The sequence below is a fragment of the Strix aluco genome, chromosome 11, assembly GCF_031877795.1.
Source record: "Strix aluco isolate bStrAlu1 chromosome 11, bStrAlu1.hap1, whole genome shotgun sequence".
Lineage (NCBI taxonomy): Eukaryota > Metazoa > Chordata > Aves > Strigiformes > Strigidae > Strix > Strix aluco.
Genome location: NC_133941.1, coordinates 18,622,316 through 18,641,148, shown reverse-complemented (window position 1 = coordinate 18,641,148; position 18,833 = coordinate 18,622,316). Strand labels below are relative to the sequence as shown.

The window sequence follows — 18,833 nt, the reverse complement described above, 5'->3', positions numbered from 1 at the left end:
AGGATGACCCTGGGTGCCACCAGGATGACTCTGGGTGCTCTGGAGATGACTCTGGATGCCCCAGGATGACCCTGGGTGCAGTCCCTGGAGAGAAGGATGCAGCAGGATGCCAGTGGGACCGCAGCCTGCAATGGGCCAGGGACAGGTGCTGCCATGGGGTGCCAGGCACGGGCTGGGGGCCACCCAAGGGCTCTGGGTGGGTGTAAAGCCTTACACCGCCTGTCTGCTCTCCCCCTCTGCAGCCTGGGGCTGGTTCTGCCTCCTTACAGCACCTACTACATCCAGGCCAACCTCAGCGACCAGATCCTGCAAGTGAAGTGTAAGTAGCCCCTGGCTTTCCCCGCCGCCCTCTCGCACTCCCGCTCACCCCCACACCAGCCCGCGGCTGTCGGGGGGAGAAACACGAAGCAAAAACTTATGAAAAGAGATAGGGATCACTAAGAAAGGGAAAAGAAAAAAAAAAGAAAAGAAAACCTAAAAATAAAAGAGGTGTGAGCAGAGGTGAACGCACAGAGGGAAAGCGAGCTGCCTGCCTGGGGTGCCCCGGGGTGCCAGGGTTTGGTCCTTATGCTTTGCACCCCAAAACCCGAGCCCCAGGCTGCAGGCAGGCGCTGCCCAGCGCAGGCAGGGGCTGCACCGCTGCCTGTTCGCCTCCTGGGGACGAGGGATGACGCTGTAGCAGCCAGTTAATTTGTGAGCCTGGGAAAGTTTGCATGGATCTCTTTAATTTCCTTTGGTTTATTACGATTCTTTGGTTTCGGTTTAAGCCATTTATTCTTCTTTTTATGAGTTCGGTTTCGGTTGGTTTTGATTTTCATTTGGAATTAATCTGTGTACGTGTGTGTTAGCCTGGCCCCCCCTTTCTCTCTCTTTCTCTCTCCCCTGACCCCCAAGCCTTTTTCCCACCGCAGGTCCACGCTGCTCCCGGGGACCCTCTCCCCCGTTCGGAGAACCGGACCCTTCCCCTCTTCCCCCTGTTTCTCCCCCTCGGCCGCCCCGGCGGCTCGACCCCAGCCCCACTCCAGATCCAGCCCCTGCCGCCCCCTCCATCCATCGGCAGGAGCCCCACATCCCCGTGGGGACAAGGCCAGGCTGTCCCCGTCCCCGGGAGGGGGGATCCCCCCACCCCCCAGCTCTGCCCGCCGTGCCGTGCATGCCCCCTAACTCAGTGAGGACATTTTGATATCAAGACTGTTGCAACTGTTTGCTACTGACTCTCATTTTCCTTTGGAGTATTGAATATATATATATATATATTTCTCTAGTTATATCTTTGCATTTTTTTTTTATTCTTATTTCACCGTGGCCTTTTCTTTTCTTTTCGTTATTGGGTTTTTCTTTCTTTTTCTTTTTTTCATGTCGTTTTTTGCAAGAGGTTTCCTTTTGGTATGATTATGATACACAATATTTTTATTCAAACGGCGATTGAATAAAATATTGTTTGTGCCCCCCTTCCCCCTTTCCACCCAACCCCCTTTTTTTTTGTTTGTTGTTTTTTTGTTTGTTGTTTTTCTTGCTTTCTCTCTATGGTGGATTCACACAGTACCAAACATCAAAATGAAGGGCAAGTATTTTCAGTCTCAGACCACTCACCTTCACCACCCCGTCCCCCGCCCCGTGTCCAGTCCCCCCCCAGCCCCCCTGCTTGCCCATCTCCCTGCCCGTTTGCCACGCCGAACCTGCAAACCGCCACCGACTCGCCCTTCCTCCCTCCTTCTCCTCCTTCTCCTCTCCTCCAGTTCCCCCTTTATTTGAAAGCAACATGTCTTGTTCTGTCCATGAGAGCTTTGTCACGACGATTCCCCACTCCCTCCCCGCGCATCGCTCCCAAACCCAGTTCGGTATCGTTCAAGAGCTAATCTCGTATGAAACTGCAGTTTTTGATCCATGAGGTTTTTCGTAGCTAGTTTGATACCCCGCTCTTCCTACCCCCTCCCTTCTTGCTCCTCTCCCCCCGCTCGCCTCCTCCAGCTCCTTCTCCCCCGTCCCGGCTCCTCCGCTTCCTCCTCCCCAAGACAACTCAACCTGAAAGGGATAGGGCTGTGCAGGGAGCAGGGGGCTGCGGGGTGGGCACCCAAAGGTGGCGGGGACGGAGGGCAGGTGGGGGACCCAGTCCTCCACCACCGTCACCCTCTGGGACAGGCTTTTTTGGGGAAGCCCCCCAAGCAGAAACCCTTGGCAGAGGTGGGGATAGGACCACCCTGGGACGATGCCACCCTGCTGCATAGGGGACAGTGAGCCTGGCCCCATGGGGATGTGGGGTGGCCGAGCCCCAGGGTGCCGCGCTGCCTGCCCCCATGGCTGCTCGGTGGCTGTCCCCACTGCCCCTGGCCCCAGCATGGCATGAAGCCCCCAGCATCTGTAGTGTCCCAGCACCATCCGTGCCCCCCCCGCCAGGAGCAGCCAAGTTTGAACCCAAAGTCCCACAGAGGCAGGAGCGGGACCTCACCCATGCGACCCAGAGCAGGATCTGGCCCACATCCCCACGATGCCAGAGGGGCCCTGTGGGGCCAGACCCACAGCTCCTGCGCAGCCCCACAGTGGGCCAGGGGACACCCCGGCATGCATGGTCACCGGAGGACCCACCGCCATGCTCCCTCCCACACGTGCCCTGCACAGCACCCCGCATGCGGCACCCGCCGGCAGCACCCGCTCCCCGGCACACGCAAGGGGATGGCTGCGGGGGGCACAGCAGCGCAGGGGGGGACGGGGGGGATGGGGCCAGCGGGCAGGACAGCAGGGAGGTGGAAGTGTCACCCTCAGCCCTGTTCTATCAGCTTTGAGTTGCCTCCTCCTGGCGCCCCTGCGATGGCAATGCTGATGGACCAAGTACGAGTGTTTTGTACTCCTTTCCTCCTTCTCCTCCTCTTCCTCTTCCTCTCATCAGCTTGTACCCGGCCCCTTCCTACAGCCCTCAGAGAGCAACAGTCCAACCTCTGGCTGTGCCCTGCAATGCACCAGGGGCCGGCGGGAGGTCGAGGGGGTGGCGGTGCCCGCCGGGGGGGGCCATCAGCCCCAGGATGTCCCATAGCACCCCCCCACGCACCCCCCAGCCCGGCTTGCCCCCATGAGCTGAAGCCCGCATCCGCCACCCCTCTGCCAGGGGGGTCCCCGAGAGGCACCCCAAACCCTGCTGGGCTGTGACCCCCCCTTAAAGCTGAGCGAGGTGCCGGGCTGGCGGGCAGGCATGGGCCCCCATCCCTATTGGGGTCCCATCGCCCCGGGGAGGGAGGGGGGCCACCGGCGCCTGGCAGCAGAGCCCGGCAGCACATTGCACGGCACTTTGCTGGGCGGGGAGCCTCTGGTTGGACTGTCCTCGGCAAGGTTCCCCGTTTGGCCATGTTGATGCCTGAAAACTCCTTTTTTTTCTCCCAACAACCAAGTGTTTTGGTGATCCTCCTCCGGCCAGGAGCACAGCATGTGGTTCCCTGCCCTCACCCACCACCCAACCCCCGAGAGAGAGACGCCCCCACGCCCTCCCAAACATGCATATATATACATGTGCGCGCATATATATATGTGTGTGTGTCTCTGTGTGTCCCTGCGTACACGCCACCGGCCGCGCGTACGCAACCGCCCGCCTTCAGCCCGCGACCGAGCAAATTCGAGCCGAGATGGGCAAACCTCTCCCGATTTGGCTATAACGTTCCTTCCCGTGCGGTGCCAGCGACAGCAGAACGGCCTTTTCCTTCCTCTCTTGTTACCAAGAGCAGCAAATGCCTTTTTTTTTTTGGTTCCCTCCCCTCTCTCTCTGTCCGTCTCTCTCCCTCCTGGCCCCCGGTGTCCCCGTCCCCCCTCCCCGCCAGATAACCTTCCCTTTCTGTTGCAGATTTTGAATACCTGCTGCCCAACAGCTTTGAGTCGGAGGGACATGTGTTCATTGCTCCCAGGTAGCTTTGCGTGTGCGCTTGCCGAGGTGTGCATCCGCCCCAGCCCCGCTGCCGACCCCCCCATCGCCCCCCATCCTCGCCTCATCGTGCCTTGTCCCCCTTCCCCGTCCCCTATCGCTGTGTGTGTCGTGTGCCCGCTCGGCCGGGGGGGCTGCCACCGGGACCCCAGCCCCGCTCCGCCACCCGGTTGCATCCAGCACGGTATATATGCACCCGGCACGGCCCGACCTCTGTGCGTGCATATATAGGTATAGTTTCTGAAAATCCCCCCGCCGAGCGAGGGGCCGGCGGTGGCATCATACAGTCGTGCTGGCTGTGGGGGGGGGGAGGGAGAAGGAGGGGTAGGTTTCTGCTCAAATTCGGGATGCCCAGGGTGGGTGGGGAGGCTGCCAGCCACAGGCTGCAAATAGGGACACGAGGACAGCGCAGTGGCCCCCAGACAGACAGACACGTCCCCTCCCCTGGGCCGTGCCACCCAGTCTTGTCACCTACTGGGGACAAAGGGCCGTCCCTCAGCGAGGTGTTCAGGAGCCCTGTGGCTCTGCTGGCACCCTGCCCTTCCCGCTGCTGCAGTGCAACCTCTGAGCAGCCCTAATTAACATTACCAGCTAATCACCTATGTACCTGTACATCATCATAACAGCTAAACGCTCCATTAGGAGGTGTTTTATCATTGTAGTTCTTGGGGACTGCAGCAGGTCAAAGCCACAGCCCTGCCACCCATGTCACCTGTGTGTACCCCCAACGCTCCCTGCCTGCAGCAGCCATTACTCACATGAATTCAGCCCAAAATATACAGTTACCGTGCAGTCCTGGGGAGAACTTGGTCCCTGGACAACGCATACAACAGCAAGGTTGAGGTCTGGGAAACATGGCAGCCAAAGAAGCGTAGTAATGAGAAACAGAAAAATCCTGTTGTTAAAAAATTGGCCCGTAAATGCACTAAGGGGATAGATATGGAGGTGATGTTCAAGCCCGAGGCCCAAGGTGTGGGTCTGCCGTCCGACTGCCCCACTCAGGCTGTGGTGATGGGGTCAGTGTCCAGCATGGGACTCTTCAGCCGGTGCAGCTGGAGAGAAAACTGGGCTTTGAAAATCAGGGCGAGCCCTTCAGTGTCCCCCAAAGCAGCTCTGTGAGCACCCTTCCTGCGCTGGGTGCCAGCCCGGCATGAGCAGGTGACAGGGAGGAGATGCGTGCCGGGGAGGGTGCCTGGCACCCAGGGCGACTGTATGATCTGCCGTCGATGCTGCCATGCCCATGGGCCACTGGAAATTTTCAGAAACCGTATATCCCCTGCCCCCGTGGGTGTGTGAGTACCTGTATCTGTGCGTGTCGGTGTATTTAGGTGGCTGCTCCCCCCGAGCAGGGGGTGGGGGGCCAGAATGGGCTGTCCGGGGTGCCCCAGCTTTTTTGGCTGCCCCGTAGGCATGCTCCCTGCCACCCTCTGCTCCAGCGTTTGTCCTCTTAATGAGGTTTTTGGGAGAGTCAGGAGCTTGGCAAAGGGGACATGATCTGGGGGAGTCCTGAGCCCCCCAGCACTGCCTGCAGCCACACCACTGAGGCTGGGAGGCTCTCAGCACCCCAGGGTGGCACTAACCTGTGCCATCCATAGAGCCTTTGGTGACCGACGGGGTCACAGCTGTCCCCAGCATCGGCAGGGCTAGGGTTCTGAACTCAGGGTGGCCCCAGACTGGAGCGGGGATGCAGCACCCCCCACGGTGCCTGTCACAGGAGGGGCTCAGGGCCAGCAATGCCCACGGGCAAGTGCCTGCCCTCACTGGCCGGGCCTCACCCAACACCTACCTATCTACACAAAGGGTACAGATGTGGCTGCCGAGCACCTGCGTGGTGCCGCCGGCGCAGCCGCGGGGCCTCCTGAGGCAAACACCCGCTCGCACCCGCAGCGGAGCCCCTGCTCCCCAGGGTGCCACAGGGGCAGGGCAGGGTGGGCACGGTGGCGCCCGCCTGGCCCCGCAGGTAAGTACGGTGGCAGAGGCACCCAGTCCCACCAGTAGACCCACCAGTATGGGGAGAGATAGGCTCAGCGTTGTACTGCTCTGGGCAAACTGGGATCCATCAAAGCAGGCCCTGGCAGAGGTGATGGCACCTCAGTGCCGGTGGCAGTGCTGGATGCGGTGGCCGGCGTGACAGCCGAGCTGGCAGCGCTGCAGGCAGCAGAGGGCTGAGTGCCGGTCTGCAGAGATGCCCACAGCCGCCTGCCCTGGCGGGGTGACGCTCACGGGAGCGGTGGCATGTCACCACCGTCATGTCCCCCGGCAAGCCCGGGTGCTGGCAGCATGGCCAGCACCTGCCCCACCGTCCCTGGGGGAGAACTGACCTTGCCTTTTCCATCCTCGCGAACGGCAAACCTTGTCCCCCAAACCCCAGAGAGTATTGCAAAGACCTCGACTTGTCGGATAACAACACCGAGTTCCTGGAAAACTTTATTGCCCTCATGGAAAAGGTGACCCCAGACTCCAAGCAGTGTGAGTAGCCGGGGATGGCTGGTGGGGGGCTGGCAGGGGGGTTAGGGGGGGAACAGGGGTGCAGGGGGAGATGGGGCAGGGGGTGAACCATGCTGGGGTTGGGGTCCCGGGAGCTGCTGCAGAGTGGGTGCCGGGGCAGAGCAGGGAGGCATGGGGGGCCAGCCCTCACCTCCTCCTCCTCCTCCTCGCCATCTTCCTTCCAAGGTGACAACTTCCTCCTGCACAACCTGATCCTGGACACGGGCATCACGCAGCAGCTGGTGGAGCGGGTCTGGAAGGACCAGGACCTCAACACGTAGGTGGAGGCGAGGTGGCCCAGGATGGGCAGTGCTGGATGGGGACAGAGGGGGATTGGGACGGGCTATGGGGATGGGGGCAGAGCAAAACCCCACTGATGCCCAGCGTGCCTGACCCTTCTCCTTGCAGGTACAGCCTCTTGGCTGTCTTCGCAGCCACCGATGGGGGCATCACCCGTGTCTTCCCCAACAAGTGAGTGTCTGGGTGGTGGGGGGGAGGTGCCTGGCCCTGCGTGGTGACATGTCTGTTCCGGTTGGGCCATCTCCAGTGGGACTGGAGCTGAGTGACAGTCATGGCCGTGGCTGCTCCCCTCCAGGGCTGCAGACGACTGGGAGGAGGAGCCAGAGCCCTTCAATGCCAGCTTCTACCGGAGGAGCCTGGACAACAAGGGCTACATCTTCAAGCCGCCTTACCGGGACGGTGGGTGCCAGTTTGGAGCAGCAGGGGGTGGCACAGGCCTCGCATGTCCCCTGATGCCACCCCTGCCCTCCACAGCCAGCTACCGGGGTCTGGACCTGGAGAACAACACCATTGGGATCCTGGTGAGCACTGCTGTGGAGCTCAGCATCGGGGGCAAAACGCTGAAGCCGGCAGGTAGGCAGGGGGCTGGGTGCCTCGCCACCAGGTGGGGGGGGTCCCTGTCATCCCCCCCGCACCAGGGCTCACCTCATCTCCCCACTGCCCCAGTGGTGGGGGTGAAGCTGGACCTGGAGGCCTGGGCTGAGAAGTTCAAAGTGCTGGCAAGCAACCGGACAGACCGTGACCAGCTGGGCGCCCGCCGGGTATGTCCCTGGGGCTCCCACAGCGCTGTCACGGTGTGGGGATGGGGACAGGGACAGGGAGGGAGCTCTGCTTGTTGGGGACGTGGCTGGGAAGCACTGCCAGGACATGGTGCTTGTGGCCCCACTGGACTTACGCCTCTCACACAGCCCTGCTGTCACCCTGCTCAGGGCACCTGTCCCCACCCCCTGGGGACACCACCCCGTGTGTCCCCTCCTGGCAGGACAGCTCTGGGGGGGAGGACGGTCCTGCTAACCTGTCCCTCTGCCCTGGTTTCGGTTGACAGTGTGACCCCTCGACCAGCTGCGAGATGGACTGTGAAGCCAACAACAAGGTGGGTGGTGGGCAGCAGTGGGGACAGCGGGGGACAGCAGGCAGGGGGAGGAGGGTATGACTGGGGGGACTCCCCGTCCCCTGCCCACCCTGCCTGTGCTGTCTGGGGTGAGTGCACCCACCCTGTCCCCCTGCCGCTCCTGGAGCTCAGCCAGCCCCCGACCCTCCTCGCAGGGATGAAGCCCTGCAGGTTGACCCCTGGATCATGGACCCCCACCCCGAGGGAGCTGTTAAACCTCCCAGGGTGGGTGGTAGTTCTCACTCCCTGCACCCAGGACCGAGATGCTCCTGAGCAGCCCCCAGGCTTGGGGACACCATGCTGGCCCCCCTGCCTGACTGCCTGTCACCCTGCTACATGTCCTGCCTTGCCCTGGGAATGGCTAGGGTGTGGGTGACACTGCCCTCCTTCCCCAGGACCTCATCTGCGTCCTCATCGATGACGGGGGCTTCCTGGTGCTCTCCAACCAGGAGGACCACTGGTACCAGGTGAGCAGTGGCCGTGTGGCAGCTCTCCTGGGCATGGGGTCCCAGCGGGGAGCAGAGACCTTTGAGCTCGTGTCATGGGTGGTGCGACAGCCCTGCTCAAGTCCTCGCCAGGGGAGACCCCCAGCGAGGTGGCATTTGGGTGCAGACTCATTGTCCCCATCCCAGGTGGGCAAGTTCTTCAGCGAGGTGGATGCCAACCTGATGTCCGCCCTCTACAACAACTCCTTCTACGCCCGCAAGGAGTCCTACGACTTCCAGTCTGTCTGTGCCCCTGAGGCCCAGAGCAACACGGGCGCTGCGCCTCGGGGTGTCTTCGTGGTGAGCACCTGTGGTGGCAGTGGCTTCCAGGCAGTTTGGGAGCCCGGGGACCCACGGGGGTGTCCCCAGCGCCCTGCACGGGGACGCGCTGGTTCACCAACCCCCCCTCTTGCCCACAGCCCACTGTGGCCGATCTCCTGAACCTCGCCTGGTGGACCTCGGCCGCAGCCTGGTGAGTCCTGCCGTATCCCCTCCCCAAGGGCTATTTCTGTCAGGGAGTGACACCAGCATGTCCCTGGGGCTGGGACAGCAAGGTGTCTGCGTTCTCCTTCCCCAGGTCCCTCTTCCAGCAGTTCCTGTACGGCCTCACCTACAGCAGCTGGTTCCAGACGGGTGAGTCCCCGGGGAGTCCCGGGGTGGGGGCGGGCAGGGGACGTAGTGGGGGCACGTGGCGGGGGGTCCATGGCCCCTGGCCCACGGCGCTGTGCCGGCGCAGAGGAGGTGGCGGGGGACAGCATGGAGGCCAGAGAGACGAGCTGCATCATGAAGCAGACGCAGTACTACTTCAGCACCGTCAATGCTACCTACAACGCCATCATCGACTGCGGCAACTGCTCCAGGTGGGTCCGTCCCTGCGGTCTCACCACCCAGGCAGGGCTGGGGACACCCCCCGAGGCTGCCTTTGCCAGGATGCCCCTGCAGCCACCTGCATGGGGGCGATGGGAGATGCCGTGCAGTGCTTGGGGGGAGGCTGTGGTACTCAGACAGGGGAGACAGAGAGCAACAGTAGTGTCCCTGTGGGCTGTGGGGTGATGATGACATCCCCAGGGCTCCTCCACGTGGGACCAAGCTCTAAAGCTCATCGGTGTCAGTTCCCTGGGCAGCCCCTCAGCATGGGGACAGGGAGAGGGACAGGGATGGGGATAGTGGTGGGGATAGGGATGGAGAGGATGAGGTTGGGGACTGGGATGGGGAGGAGAACAGGGATGAGATTGGGGGATGGGGAGGCCCTGCTGGCTCAGCCTCCCCAGAGCCACCTGCCAACAGAGCTGGCACTGGGGGCTAGGGGAGGATCGGGGCACAGGGTAACAGGGGTCCCCACTGCCGTCGCACCCCCAGGCTCTTCCATGCGCAGAGGCTGGCCAACACCAACCTGCTCTTTGTGGTGGCTGACAAGCCACTCTGCAGCCAGTGCGAGTCCGTCAAGCTGCTGCAGGCAGAGGTAAGAGGTATCCTTTGGTGGCCCGGCTGCATTCCACCAGGACATGGTGGCAGGGGGTGAGGGGACAGGTGGGTGTTGCAGGGCTGGGTGGGGGATCTGGGAGCTGCAGGATCAGGCTGGGGTGGAGGGAGCCAGCCTGTGGCCAGAGGGGCTGGGGGGTGGCCATGGGTCATCCCATGTGCCCCCACCGCCTTGTCCCCGGTGGTTTCCTTGACCTGTGAAGCCCCCCCGAGGGACCCCAACCAGTGTGAGCTGGTGGACAGGCCCCGCTACCGGAAAGGCCCCCACATCTGCTTTGACTACAATGCAACAGTACGTGGGGTGCAGGGGGGCACAGGGGGGAGCGGAGCCCCAGGGTGGGGTTCCCAGGGGAGGGATTGGGACAGTGGGTGCCCCCTTGGTGGGGGAGCAGAGCCATGGGTGTCAAAGAGGGAGGAGAGCTGTGGGGTGCCCCCCTGGGGGGGAATTGGGGCAGTGGGTTACCCCTGAAGGGGAGGGGAGTGGAGCCATGGAGGGACCCTAGGGAAGCAATGCCATGGAATATCCCTCTGGGGGGGGAGCAGAGCCATGGGGGGATCCCGGGGGTGCAGTGCCATGGGGGGACCCAGGGGGTTGGGAGCCTTGGGGTGCCCCCTGGGGGATATGAGCCATGGGGGGGTCCCTAGCAGAGTCATGCTATGGGGTGCCCTTCGTGGCTGGGGGGGGGGAGCAGAGCCATGGAGATCCCAGAAAGAGCAGCATGGTAGGGTGTGCCCCAGGGAGGCAGCGCCACAAGGGTCCTGGGATAGGAGGTGCAGCAGGGCTGGAAGGGGGTGGTGGGTGCCCCTACCAGGGCAGTGGGTGCCCCTGCGGCACTGTGGCACCACTGGGAGTGCCCCATGACCCATCTCCCTTTGCTCCCCCCAGGAAGATACCTCAGACTGCGGCCGAGGGGCTTCCTTTGCCCCCTCCCTGGGGGTCCTGCTCTCCCTGCAGCTGCTGCTCCTCTACTCCAGCGCCAGCCGGCACCCGCTGCCCCCGGCCGCCTGCCTTTAGCCCCTCCGGCCACCCCAGCCAGCTCTCTTTTCTTTCAAGCTCCATCTCCATCCCCCTCCCCGGCCCGGTGGAATGGGAGCGATGTCCCCTCTGCCGCCTCGGGGACCCCCACGATGCCGCCCCGCACTCCCCGTCGGCCTCAGCCAAAGAAGAGTCAGGGTGCAGGCAGGGGCTCCCCGGCAGAGCGGGGACCGGGTCGGTGCCCCCGTGTCGTGCCCTCCCGGCCACTCGGACTCGGAAAGTGGCATCAGCACCCTCCGCCCACGACCTCCCCATACACCTCGCCTATTTTTTTAGCCTGAAGATTTTAAAGCAGATCTTTCTACATCGAGTTTCTGACATTTTCACCTGGAGACCGGCGGTGTTTATTGACAGCAATGAGGACACATGGAAAAAAAAAAGGGGGGGGAAAAAAAAAAAGAAAAAGGGACTTGACTTGACTGTGCGGGTCAGTATTATTTGTTTGAGTGGGTACCGGCCCCCCAGGTGTGTGGGGCAGATGGTGGCTCCAGCATCTCCGCGGGCTCGGGGCCGGGTGCAGGCAGGGGCAGAGGCGGGGGGCAGTCAGCCGTCACCTGCGCTGGGGCGGGATGGAGCCCTGGTCCCTGCTCTGGGCTCAGCCACTCTCATGCGTTCTTGGGCACAGATATTGGAGTGAAAACGAGGGGGGGGAAAAATGTATTTTGTTTCTTTTCCGTTCTGCAGATCACTGTGAAATCCTGCCTGCCCCAGCCCTGCCGGGTCCCCCCCAGCCGCCCTCGCCCTGCAGCCCTGCCAAAGAAACCGCACCAGCCCAGGGGACCTGCTGCTTGTCCCTGAGGGGGACATGCCATGTGCCCCACAGTGGGATGTGCCACATGTCCCCGAGCCAGAGGTGGAGCAGGGGGTGCCACATGTCCTCAGAAGGGATGTGCCAGGCCCCCATGCCCATCCCTTGGGGCCCCGGCGTGGGGGCTGCCAGCGGGCCACGGCGAGGGGAGCTGCTCCCTGGGTGCTGCTGAGATCCTGGTTGGGGGGCACCCAGCACTGGGGGGTGGGAGGTGCCCCTGCAGCGGGGCACCCTGAGATGCTGGGGCTCACACCGGGGCACTCGGGTGAGGGTGTCATCCCCCAGCCAAAACACTGGGTGCCAAGGAGGCGGATGGAGCGGCTGCTCAGCCCCACTGCACCCCGCTGCTCCCCGCCACCCCAGCCAGGAGAGGTGCCGCAGGGCTGGGGGGCCCAGCACCGGGTGCAGGGTGTCCGGCCGTGACACCCCGGGGTGCTGTGGTGCAGGGGGTGCCGTACCCACCACCCATGCCCCCCACTGCTCCCGGCAGTGCCGGGGGCCCCTGCCTGGGCGGGCAGCCCCAGGGACCCTCACCCCCCTGGGGGACCCCGCTCAGAGCCACCCCATCAACCAGGGCCAGGGGAGCCCCCTCGACACGGCCATCCCGGGGGGGCTGGGGAGGGCGCCAGGCGCTAATTAGTGCTGGGGTTAATTAATGGTCATTCTGCTTGTAGCTTTTTCAGTGTGTGTTTGGTTACTGTCTCTGGGAACCGTGTTTGAACAGATGGCTCTGTGTTACCGGGAGTGTGTGTACTTCTGTAGTCTAGTTAGGTGCTCTGCCAGAAAACCACCACTATACATACCTATAAATATATACATATATAGTCTATTTTAAGTTAAAAACCAATGAGACGAAGGGGCGGCGTGGCCCCAGGCCCTCCCGTCCCACCGGGGTCGCGTCCTGCCCTGTCCCCATCTGAAAGCTTCTCTCTGCTCATTCAAAGGCGTTGGGTTTTTAATTGATTTTCTTTAATTTATTTTTGATTTCTTTGGGTTTTAATTTTTTTTTTGTACAGAAGAGTTGGAAAACTTCAAAAACCAACAAAAAGACAATTTGTAAGATATTGTGCGTGTGACTCCTTGTAAAATATTTTCAAATGGTTTATTACAGAGACTCAGTTATTAAATAATGTTCATATTTTCACTTCACAGGCGGTGGCTGCGTCATTGCCCGGGTATGTGGGCAGGGCCGGGGGGGCACGGCACGGGGGGGCGGGCAGGACATCGGGGTGCTCCTGCCAGCCAGGCCGCTGCCTTCACACCTGCCTGCACCTCTGCTGTGAGGCTGACGGGCAGGGACGCGGGCAGGGACGCGGGCAGGGGTACGGGCAGAGCGGCGGGTTCACAGGCACCCACGCGTGGCACAGGAGGGACTGTGGGGCAGCAGGGGCTCAGCCCGCCCCACGCAGCCCCCCCCCGGGCTCCCACATCGCCCCCCGCTTCAGCGCTGTCCCCCCCTGTGTCCCCACAGTCATGTCCTCCTGTCCCGTGGGGTTTGTGCCCCCCCATGCCCACGTCCCCACGACCGTCCCCCTCGTGCCCCCATAACCGTGTTCCCCCACCCCTCTCCTCCGTGACCCCGTGCCCACCCCGCCCCCGCCATGTCGCTGCCCCGCCCCGCCGCTCACGTGGCCGGCAGCGGCTGCCGGACTACACGTCCCAGCGTGCCCCGCGGCGGGACCCTGCCCCGCCCCCGGCGGCCGGGCCCGGCCCGGCCCCGCCCAGCGCCGCGCATGCGCACAGCCGCTGTTTGTCCGCGCCCGGCCTGGCCTGGCCTGCGGCGGCGGCTGGAGGGGCCCGGGCCTGGTCGGGGGCTGAGCGGGGCCCGGCGGGGGAGGGGGAGGCGGCCCCGGCGGGGGGTGGGGGGGGGGAAGCCGGGCGCTGTAGCCCCCGCGGGGCAGCCCCGTCCCGCCGGTGGGGGCCGAAGATGCGGCGGTACCTGCCGGTGGCCCGGCAGCACTTCTTGGCGGCTCTGGCCGGCACCAGCGTGGTGGTGAAGTCGCTGAGCGCCGCCGTCTTCCTCCTCTACCTGCTCTCCTTCGGCCTGGACACGGCCTACGGCCTGGGGGTGACCCCCGGCTATCTGCTGCCCCCCAACTTCTGGGTCTGGACGCTGCTGACGCACGGGCTGGTGGAGGAGCGGGCCTGGGGCCTGGCGGCCAGCCTGGCCACGCTGGGGGCGGCCGGCCGGCTGCTGGAGCCCCTCTGGGGCGCCCTGGAGCTGCTGGTCTTCTTCGCGGTGGTGAACGTCTCGGTGGGGCTCCTGGGGGCCCTCGCCTACTTCCTCACCTACGTGGCCTCCTTCCACCTCGCCTACTTGTTTGCCGTCCGCATCCACGGCGGGCTGGGCTTCCTCGGGGGAGTCTTGGTGGCCCTCAAGCAGACGATGGGGGACAGCACTGTCCTGAAGGTGCCCCAAATCAGAATGAAGGCTGTCCCCATGCTCCTGCTCCTTCTCCTGGCTCTGCTGCGGCTTGCTGCCCTCGTCGAGAGCAATGTACTGGCCTCGTATGGCTTCGGCCTCCTCTCCAGCTGGGTCTATCTACGTTTCTACCAGCGACATAGTAGAGGCCGTGGAGACATGTCTGACCATTTCGCCTTCGCCACTTTCTTCCCCGAGATCCTGCAGCCTGTGGTGGGTCTGGTGGCCAACCTGGTGCACAGCATCCTGGTGAAGGTGAAGGTCTGCCGCAAGACAGTCAAACGCTATGATGTGGGTGCCCCATCATCCATCACCATCAGCCTGCCGGGGACAGACCCCCAAGATGCTGAGAGGAGAAGGTACCACTTGCTCTGCTTCTGTGGGGATCGTGTTTATGGGCAGCAAGAGTCGGGTTTAAAATCCAAATGAGGAGTTGGGGAGATTAGGGTGCAGGGTGCTAAGGCGGGGGGGGGGGGCTTCTCCAGGGGGTCTGCTAGGGGCTGTCCTCCCTGCCATGGGGGTGGTGGGTTGTTGTCCTGCTCTTCCAAATGTGGAGCAGTGGTGGAAGTGCAGAGGAAGAGCGGGGAGATTCTGGGCAAGGGGCAGGCAGAGTTTGGGTTCCCTGCAGGAGAACGGGGGATGGCACCTGCCGCAGGTGCGGACCCCCTGCTCATGGCAGCCCTGCACCCGTCATCCTGGCACGGGGAAGGGCGGTGCGTCAGCCCCACGCCCCAGCCCTCCCGCACACCCGGCATTGGCCTTCCCGACTCCCAGCAGGAAGTTTTGGACAAGGTGTTGGCGCCCCACTTTCCCCTGCCCTGTTTTACGCCTTTCTTCCCCTGTTCCTGGAGCAGCCTGTGCACTGCCTGACAGCTTCCGAGCACACCACGTGGCATGAAAACTCTGCGTACGTGGTCTGGAAGTGCTGTGGTCTGGGAGTGCGAGTGGGTTTCTGTGGGGCAGTCCCAGGCACTCTGGGTCATCTCCAGCACTGCTGAATCCACCCTCTCCTGCTGGGAGAAAGCCAGGGACAGGTTTGCACAGAGCCCCATGCGGCAGAGCTGTTAACCCGCCTGTCTGCCCTTGCCCTGCAGGCAGCTGGCCCTGAAGGCCCTGAACGAGCGGCTGAAGCGAGTGGAGGACCAGTCGGCCTGGCCTAGCATGGAGGATGACGAGGAGGAGGCGGCGGCAGCGAAGGCCGACAGCCCGCTGCTGCCTGACCCTGGCGCAGCCGGGAAGGGTGCCGGTCAGGAGTCCAACCTCATCACCTTCCAGGATGCCCCGTCCCAGCTGTGATGGGCCGACACGCCGCCCCCCTTCCCCGCCCCATCTCCGTGGGAGAGCTGCTAACCCCCCTCGTGTCCCCCCCCCCGCAGCCGGGACGCTCGGTGGGGAGCGGGGACTCCTCCCGCGGCAGAGGCAGGGGGGCTACCTCATTCCAATGCTTCGTTGCTGCTCGCGGCCAGCACCGGGCCCCCAGGACGACGACACTGCCGCCACCACAAGGACGGGGGTCCTCGAGCTGCTCCCCTCAGCGCAGGGCAGGCCGTGGACATCGACACCGGCAGCGGGGGCTGTTTCAGGAGGGGGACGCGGGGATGATCCCTGCCCCGATGCCACTGCGCTTGCCCACGCGGGAGCAAAGTCAGCAGCGCTTCCTCGCTTCTCTGTGCCGGGGGTTGGCCAGAGCACTCAACACTTACTTCCTCCTTTCTGAAGGTAGTTTTGTCTCTAACCGAGGGAACAGGAAGGCTGGTGGGTTTCTTTTCTGAATCCCTTTCCCATGAGGACCCTCCCCAAGCCCTTGCAGGAGCTCGCCGTGACCGGTGAGAGGTTTGCCAGGCAGGGGGACAGGCCGCTGGGCAGGAGGGGGCCACCCAGCCCCTCACAGCGGTGGCCCAGCACTGCCAGCTCTGGGCTTTGCGCGTGGGGGGTTCTCTCCTCCCTCTCCCACCCCTGAAGCCAGCCCTGTGACGAGCCGGTGCCCTCGGCCGCTCCCCGGCTAATCCGTTTGTCAGATTACACTAGAAGCTGGAATTAATTTTTACAGCGGGGCTCTCGATGCTTCCTCCGGCAGCAGGTTTTCTTTCCTGCGGGTAGAATATGGGCTCCCCCTTCTCTTTCCCTCCCTCTGTGTTGATGGGCTTTTTTGTTTTTCTGGATGGAGAGTATGCTCCCTGCGACAGCCTCCTCGCAGTTCCTGATCCCCTGGGCAGTCCGCAGCCCAGGACATGGGTCGATGATGTTGTGATTATTTTTTTAAAGGACCACAAGAGAAGGTTTTGTCAACTGGGAAAAACACAACGTTTCGGTATCAATAAAGAGTTCTTTGAAAGAGTCGGCTCCCGCAACAGAGGGCGGGCAGGGCAGGGGCTGTGCACAGAGCAGCCCCGAGAGCTCTTGCGCGGGAGCCTGGGGAGGGGGTTTCTTCCTGGGTGCTCCCCGCAAGCTGGGAGAGACCCTTTGTAATCAGGAGGTAGGAAATCTGCAGGGGGAAGATGTCTGCCTGCACCCCAAACACCCTCCTGGATAGTAAAAAGGGCTTGTTGCACTGTAGCTGCCTGAAATCTTTATTGAGTAAAAGCTCTGGATACAGAGGAATTTCCCAGCCTGGGAGCTGCTCCCAGCTCTCCAACCCAGCCGAGAGCAGGATACGTGCCAAGGGGGAGCCACAGGGCCGCTGTGGCCGAGGGAGCCTTGCAGCACCCGGCCACCCCGCTGGCAGGTGGGCTGGAAGGCAGGTGGTTGTGCCAGCGAGGCGAGAGGTGAGGAGGTCTTTATCTGCCTTCCCCAGGGTTGTTTTGCAGGCTGGCTCAAGGGCTCATCCCCCAGGCCTGCACCAAGCCCTGCTCCCCCGGCGCTCACACTGTTCCCTGTGCCCCTCAGAGGGACAAGATAGGCCTGTGCAGGCTGCCGGCTTGCAGCCCAGCTCAGTAATTTGCTCTGTAAAATGATCCCCACCTCCTGCCAGGCTGAAGCTTTGCTGTCCCAGCCAGCGGGAAGGATTTGTGCGTGGCAGTGGGTGCCCAGATCCACGGCTGTCGGGCAGGGCTGACTGCACCAGTCCTGGGGAGCCTTCAGGTCCCTGCACGGGGCTGCGCTGTGAGGATGTACCACCGTCCCATTGCATCTGCCTCGGGTGCTGCCACCCTGCTCAGCCCTCCCATGGCTGCAGCCACAACCGTGCCCTGCACCTTTACTGGCCAAGCTGCCTTCGTGGCAGGAGAGGCAGTGCGGTGCCTGCTGCAGCCTCCCGGGTGAGCGGGGACTCCCCGCCCTCCTCACCAGGAACGCGACGGCTCCTGTCCTGCCTGCTCCAAAGCAGCCCTGGGTGGTAAGGGAAGGAAGAAGGAGCAGGAATCCTGAGTGAGCCCTCTGGTTCTCAGCACTGAGCACCAAGCTGCCGCGGGGACTAGCAGCTTTACCTGTACTGGGAAATGTCCCCACCAAGGCAGGCGTGAGGTGGGCAGCTCCTGCCTGCTCGGTGTGATGCACATTGTAGCTGCTCCCCAGGGACAAGACACTACAGACAATCCAGGACTAACGAGAGACGAGTAAGTAGAAATCAAGTTCTGGGGAGACCCTATGCGAGCAGGGGACCCCCACGGGGGGCTGCGAGGGAGAGCCCTGGCCTCGCTGGCTCACGCAGGGGAAGTTCAGATCTGTGCCAGGCCTTCAGTGCTGGCTCCGCTTGCGGTACAGGTAAGCGTTGCTCACCTGGTTCATGATAACCAGGCTGGTGAGAAGGGGACACAGCATGGCGAGGTACCACGCGACACTGGTCACCGAGGCGGTGAACCACAGGGAGCACATGCCCAGCATCAGGCTGGCACAGCCCAGCAGGTAGCCCACCAGCCCCGAGGTCGCATGGTACAGCTTGAGCTTGGCCAGCGTCCAGTTCTTCATCAGCTTGGGGTAGAGCAGGAGCACCCCCCCCGCACACTGCCCGCTGGCGTACAGCACGGTCAGCAGCCCCGTCAGGCCGTGCCAGGTCACGAAGTGGGCCTTGCCGTTCAGGTGCTTGTTGTAGGTGATGATGCCCAGCCCCAGGAGGGCGCAGAGGAGGGCGAGCAGCTGCAGGGCCCAGTGCGCCCGCACTTTGACTTTGCGGGAGAAGGAGCGGAGCAGCGAGGTCTCCGGGGAGAATATCAGCAGGGCTTCCGTCATCAGGAACGAGAACTGGGAGACAGAGGGCAGGGGGATTGCAACCGGCCGCCCCCATCCCTCCGCCACGGCGGGGGGGCAGAACCGGCAGCGGGTCCGCATCTCCCGGGGCTCAGCCTCCCACCACCCACGGAAAGCAGAGGGGCCTTACCCCCTGCGCCGGGTGCTCCCCGCCAGCAGGGCCCCTTCCTTCTCCCCGAGGGAGGTGCCCATGGCCGGGGGGCAGTCCGGCGAGACGGCGGGACTTACCGCGAGGGCCATGAGCAGCGGGTGCCAGGAGAAGAGGCCTGCAAGGGAAGGGCAGGCGCTGAGGTGAGCTGAGAGGCCCGGCCCGGCCCGCCCCCCCCGGCCCCGCCCCGGCACTCACTGGATCCGGGCCGCGCCAGCACGGCCACGGCGGTGGGGAAGCCCAGCGCCACGAGGTGAGCGGCGGCGCCGGCAGCGGCGCGCAGGGAGCGGTACAGCCGGGACTCGGTCTCGGCCGTCAGGGCCATGGCGGCCGCCGGCGGGGGGGGGGGAACGACCGCCGCCGAGACGAGCGGGCCGGGGCGCGGCCCCCGATTGGGCGAGGTGGGCTGTCCGTCTGTGCCAGGGCCCACCTCCTCCGCGCCGCGCGGCCGCTGAATGGGTG

At 63.5% G+C, this 18,833-nt stretch overlaps 3 protein-coding genes across 6 annotated transcripts in view; 2 read left to right on the top strand and 1 right to left on the bottom strand.

Annotated features, from left to right (window-relative positions):
* CACNA2D2 (calcium voltage-gated channel auxiliary subunit alpha2delta 2) overlaps positions 1–12,765 on the top strand; it is a 226,609-nt gene extending 213,844 nt beyond the window's left edge. For 2 of the 3 annotated variants that reach the window (XM_074836445.1, XM_074836443.1), the window contains 18 exons: positions 243–319; positions 1,544–1,564; positions 3,830–3,890; positions 6,279–6,376; positions 6,581–6,671; positions 6,803–6,865; positions 6,990–7,093; positions 7,169–7,267; positions 7,361–7,455; positions 7,740–7,787; positions 8,201–8,272; positions 8,438–8,590; positions 8,710–8,762; positions 8,868–8,923; positions 9,027–9,150; positions 9,650–9,759; positions 9,976–10,064; positions 10,659–12,765. In XM_074836445.1, coding sequence (XP_074692546.1) covers positions 243–319; positions 1,544–1,564; positions 3,830–3,890; positions 6,279–6,376; positions 6,581–6,671; positions 6,803–6,865; positions 6,990–7,093; positions 7,169–7,267; positions 7,361–7,455; positions 7,740–7,787; positions 8,201–8,272; positions 8,438–8,590; positions 8,710–8,762; positions 8,868–8,923; positions 9,027–9,150; positions 9,650–9,759; positions 9,976–10,064; positions 10,659–10,787 — 1,543 coding nt within the window. In that variant the 3' untranslated portion in view covers positions 10,788–12,765. The remainder of the gene's footprint in view (positions 1–242; positions 320–1,543; positions 1,565–3,829; positions 3,891–6,278; positions 6,377–6,580; positions 6,672–6,802; positions 6,866–6,989; positions 7,094–7,168; positions 7,268–7,360; positions 7,456–7,739; positions 7,788–8,200; positions 8,273–8,437; positions 8,591–8,709; positions 8,763–8,867; positions 8,924–9,026; positions 9,151–9,649; positions 9,760–9,975; positions 10,065–10,658) is intronic. The other variant, XM_074836444.1, reaches the window with a different exon arrangement.
* A 685-nt stretch (positions 12,766–13,450) lies between these two features.
* Positions 13,451–16,373, top strand: TMEM115 (transmembrane protein 115). The gene is made up of 2 exons (XM_074836450.1): positions 13,451–14,397; positions 15,133–16,373. The coding sequence occupies exons 1-2, from the start codon at positions 13,544–13,546 to the stop codon at positions 15,332–15,334; spliced, it is 1,056 nt and encodes a 351-aa protein (XP_074692551.1). The 5' UTR covers positions 13,451–13,543; the 3' UTR covers positions 15,335–16,373.
* Positions 16,374–16,590: 217 nt separating this feature from the next.
* CYB561D2 (cytochrome b561 family member D2) lies at positions 16,591–18,745 on the bottom strand. Of its 2 annotated transcripts, none has more exons than XM_074836452.1 (3): positions 18,570–18,745; positions 18,440–18,489; positions 16,591–18,262 (listed from the first exon to the last, which is right to left on the bottom strand). In XM_074836452.1, the coding sequence occupies exons 1-3, from the start codon at positions 18,694–18,696 to the stop codon at positions 17,714–17,716; spliced, it is 726 nt and encodes a 241-aa protein (XP_074692553.1). In that variant the 5' UTR covers positions 18,697–18,745; the 3' UTR covers positions 16,591–17,713. The 2 variants fall into 2 exon arrangements, with proteins under 2 accessions (XP_074692553.1, XP_074692552.1); XM_074836451.1 differs by having other exon boundaries at positions 16,591–18,217; positions 18,452–18,489.
* Positions 18,746–18,833: the final 88 nt, after the last annotated feature.

Coding starts and splice junctions, on each gene's coding strand:
- TMEM115 (XM_074836450.1), top strand. CDS start 13,544: ATGCGGCGGTACCTGCCGGTGGCCCGGCAGCACTTCTTGGCGGCTCTG. Junction 14,398..15,132: donor CAAGATGCTGAGAGGAGAAG/GTACCACTTGCT, acceptor CTTGCCCTGCAG/GCAGCTGGCCCTGAAGGCCC.
- CYB561D2 (XM_074836452.1), bottom strand. CDS start 18,696: ATGGCCCTGACGGCCGAGACCGAGTCCCGGCTGTACCGCTCCCTGCGC. Junction 18,490..18,569: donor GCTGGCGCGGCCCGGATCCA/GTGAGTGCCGGG, acceptor CTTCCCTTGCAG/GCCTCTTCTCCTGGCACCCG. Junction 18,263..18,439: donor CCCTCGCGGTAAGTCCCGCC/GTCTCGCCGGAC, acceptor GCCGTGGCGGAG/GGATGGGGGCGGCCGGTTGC.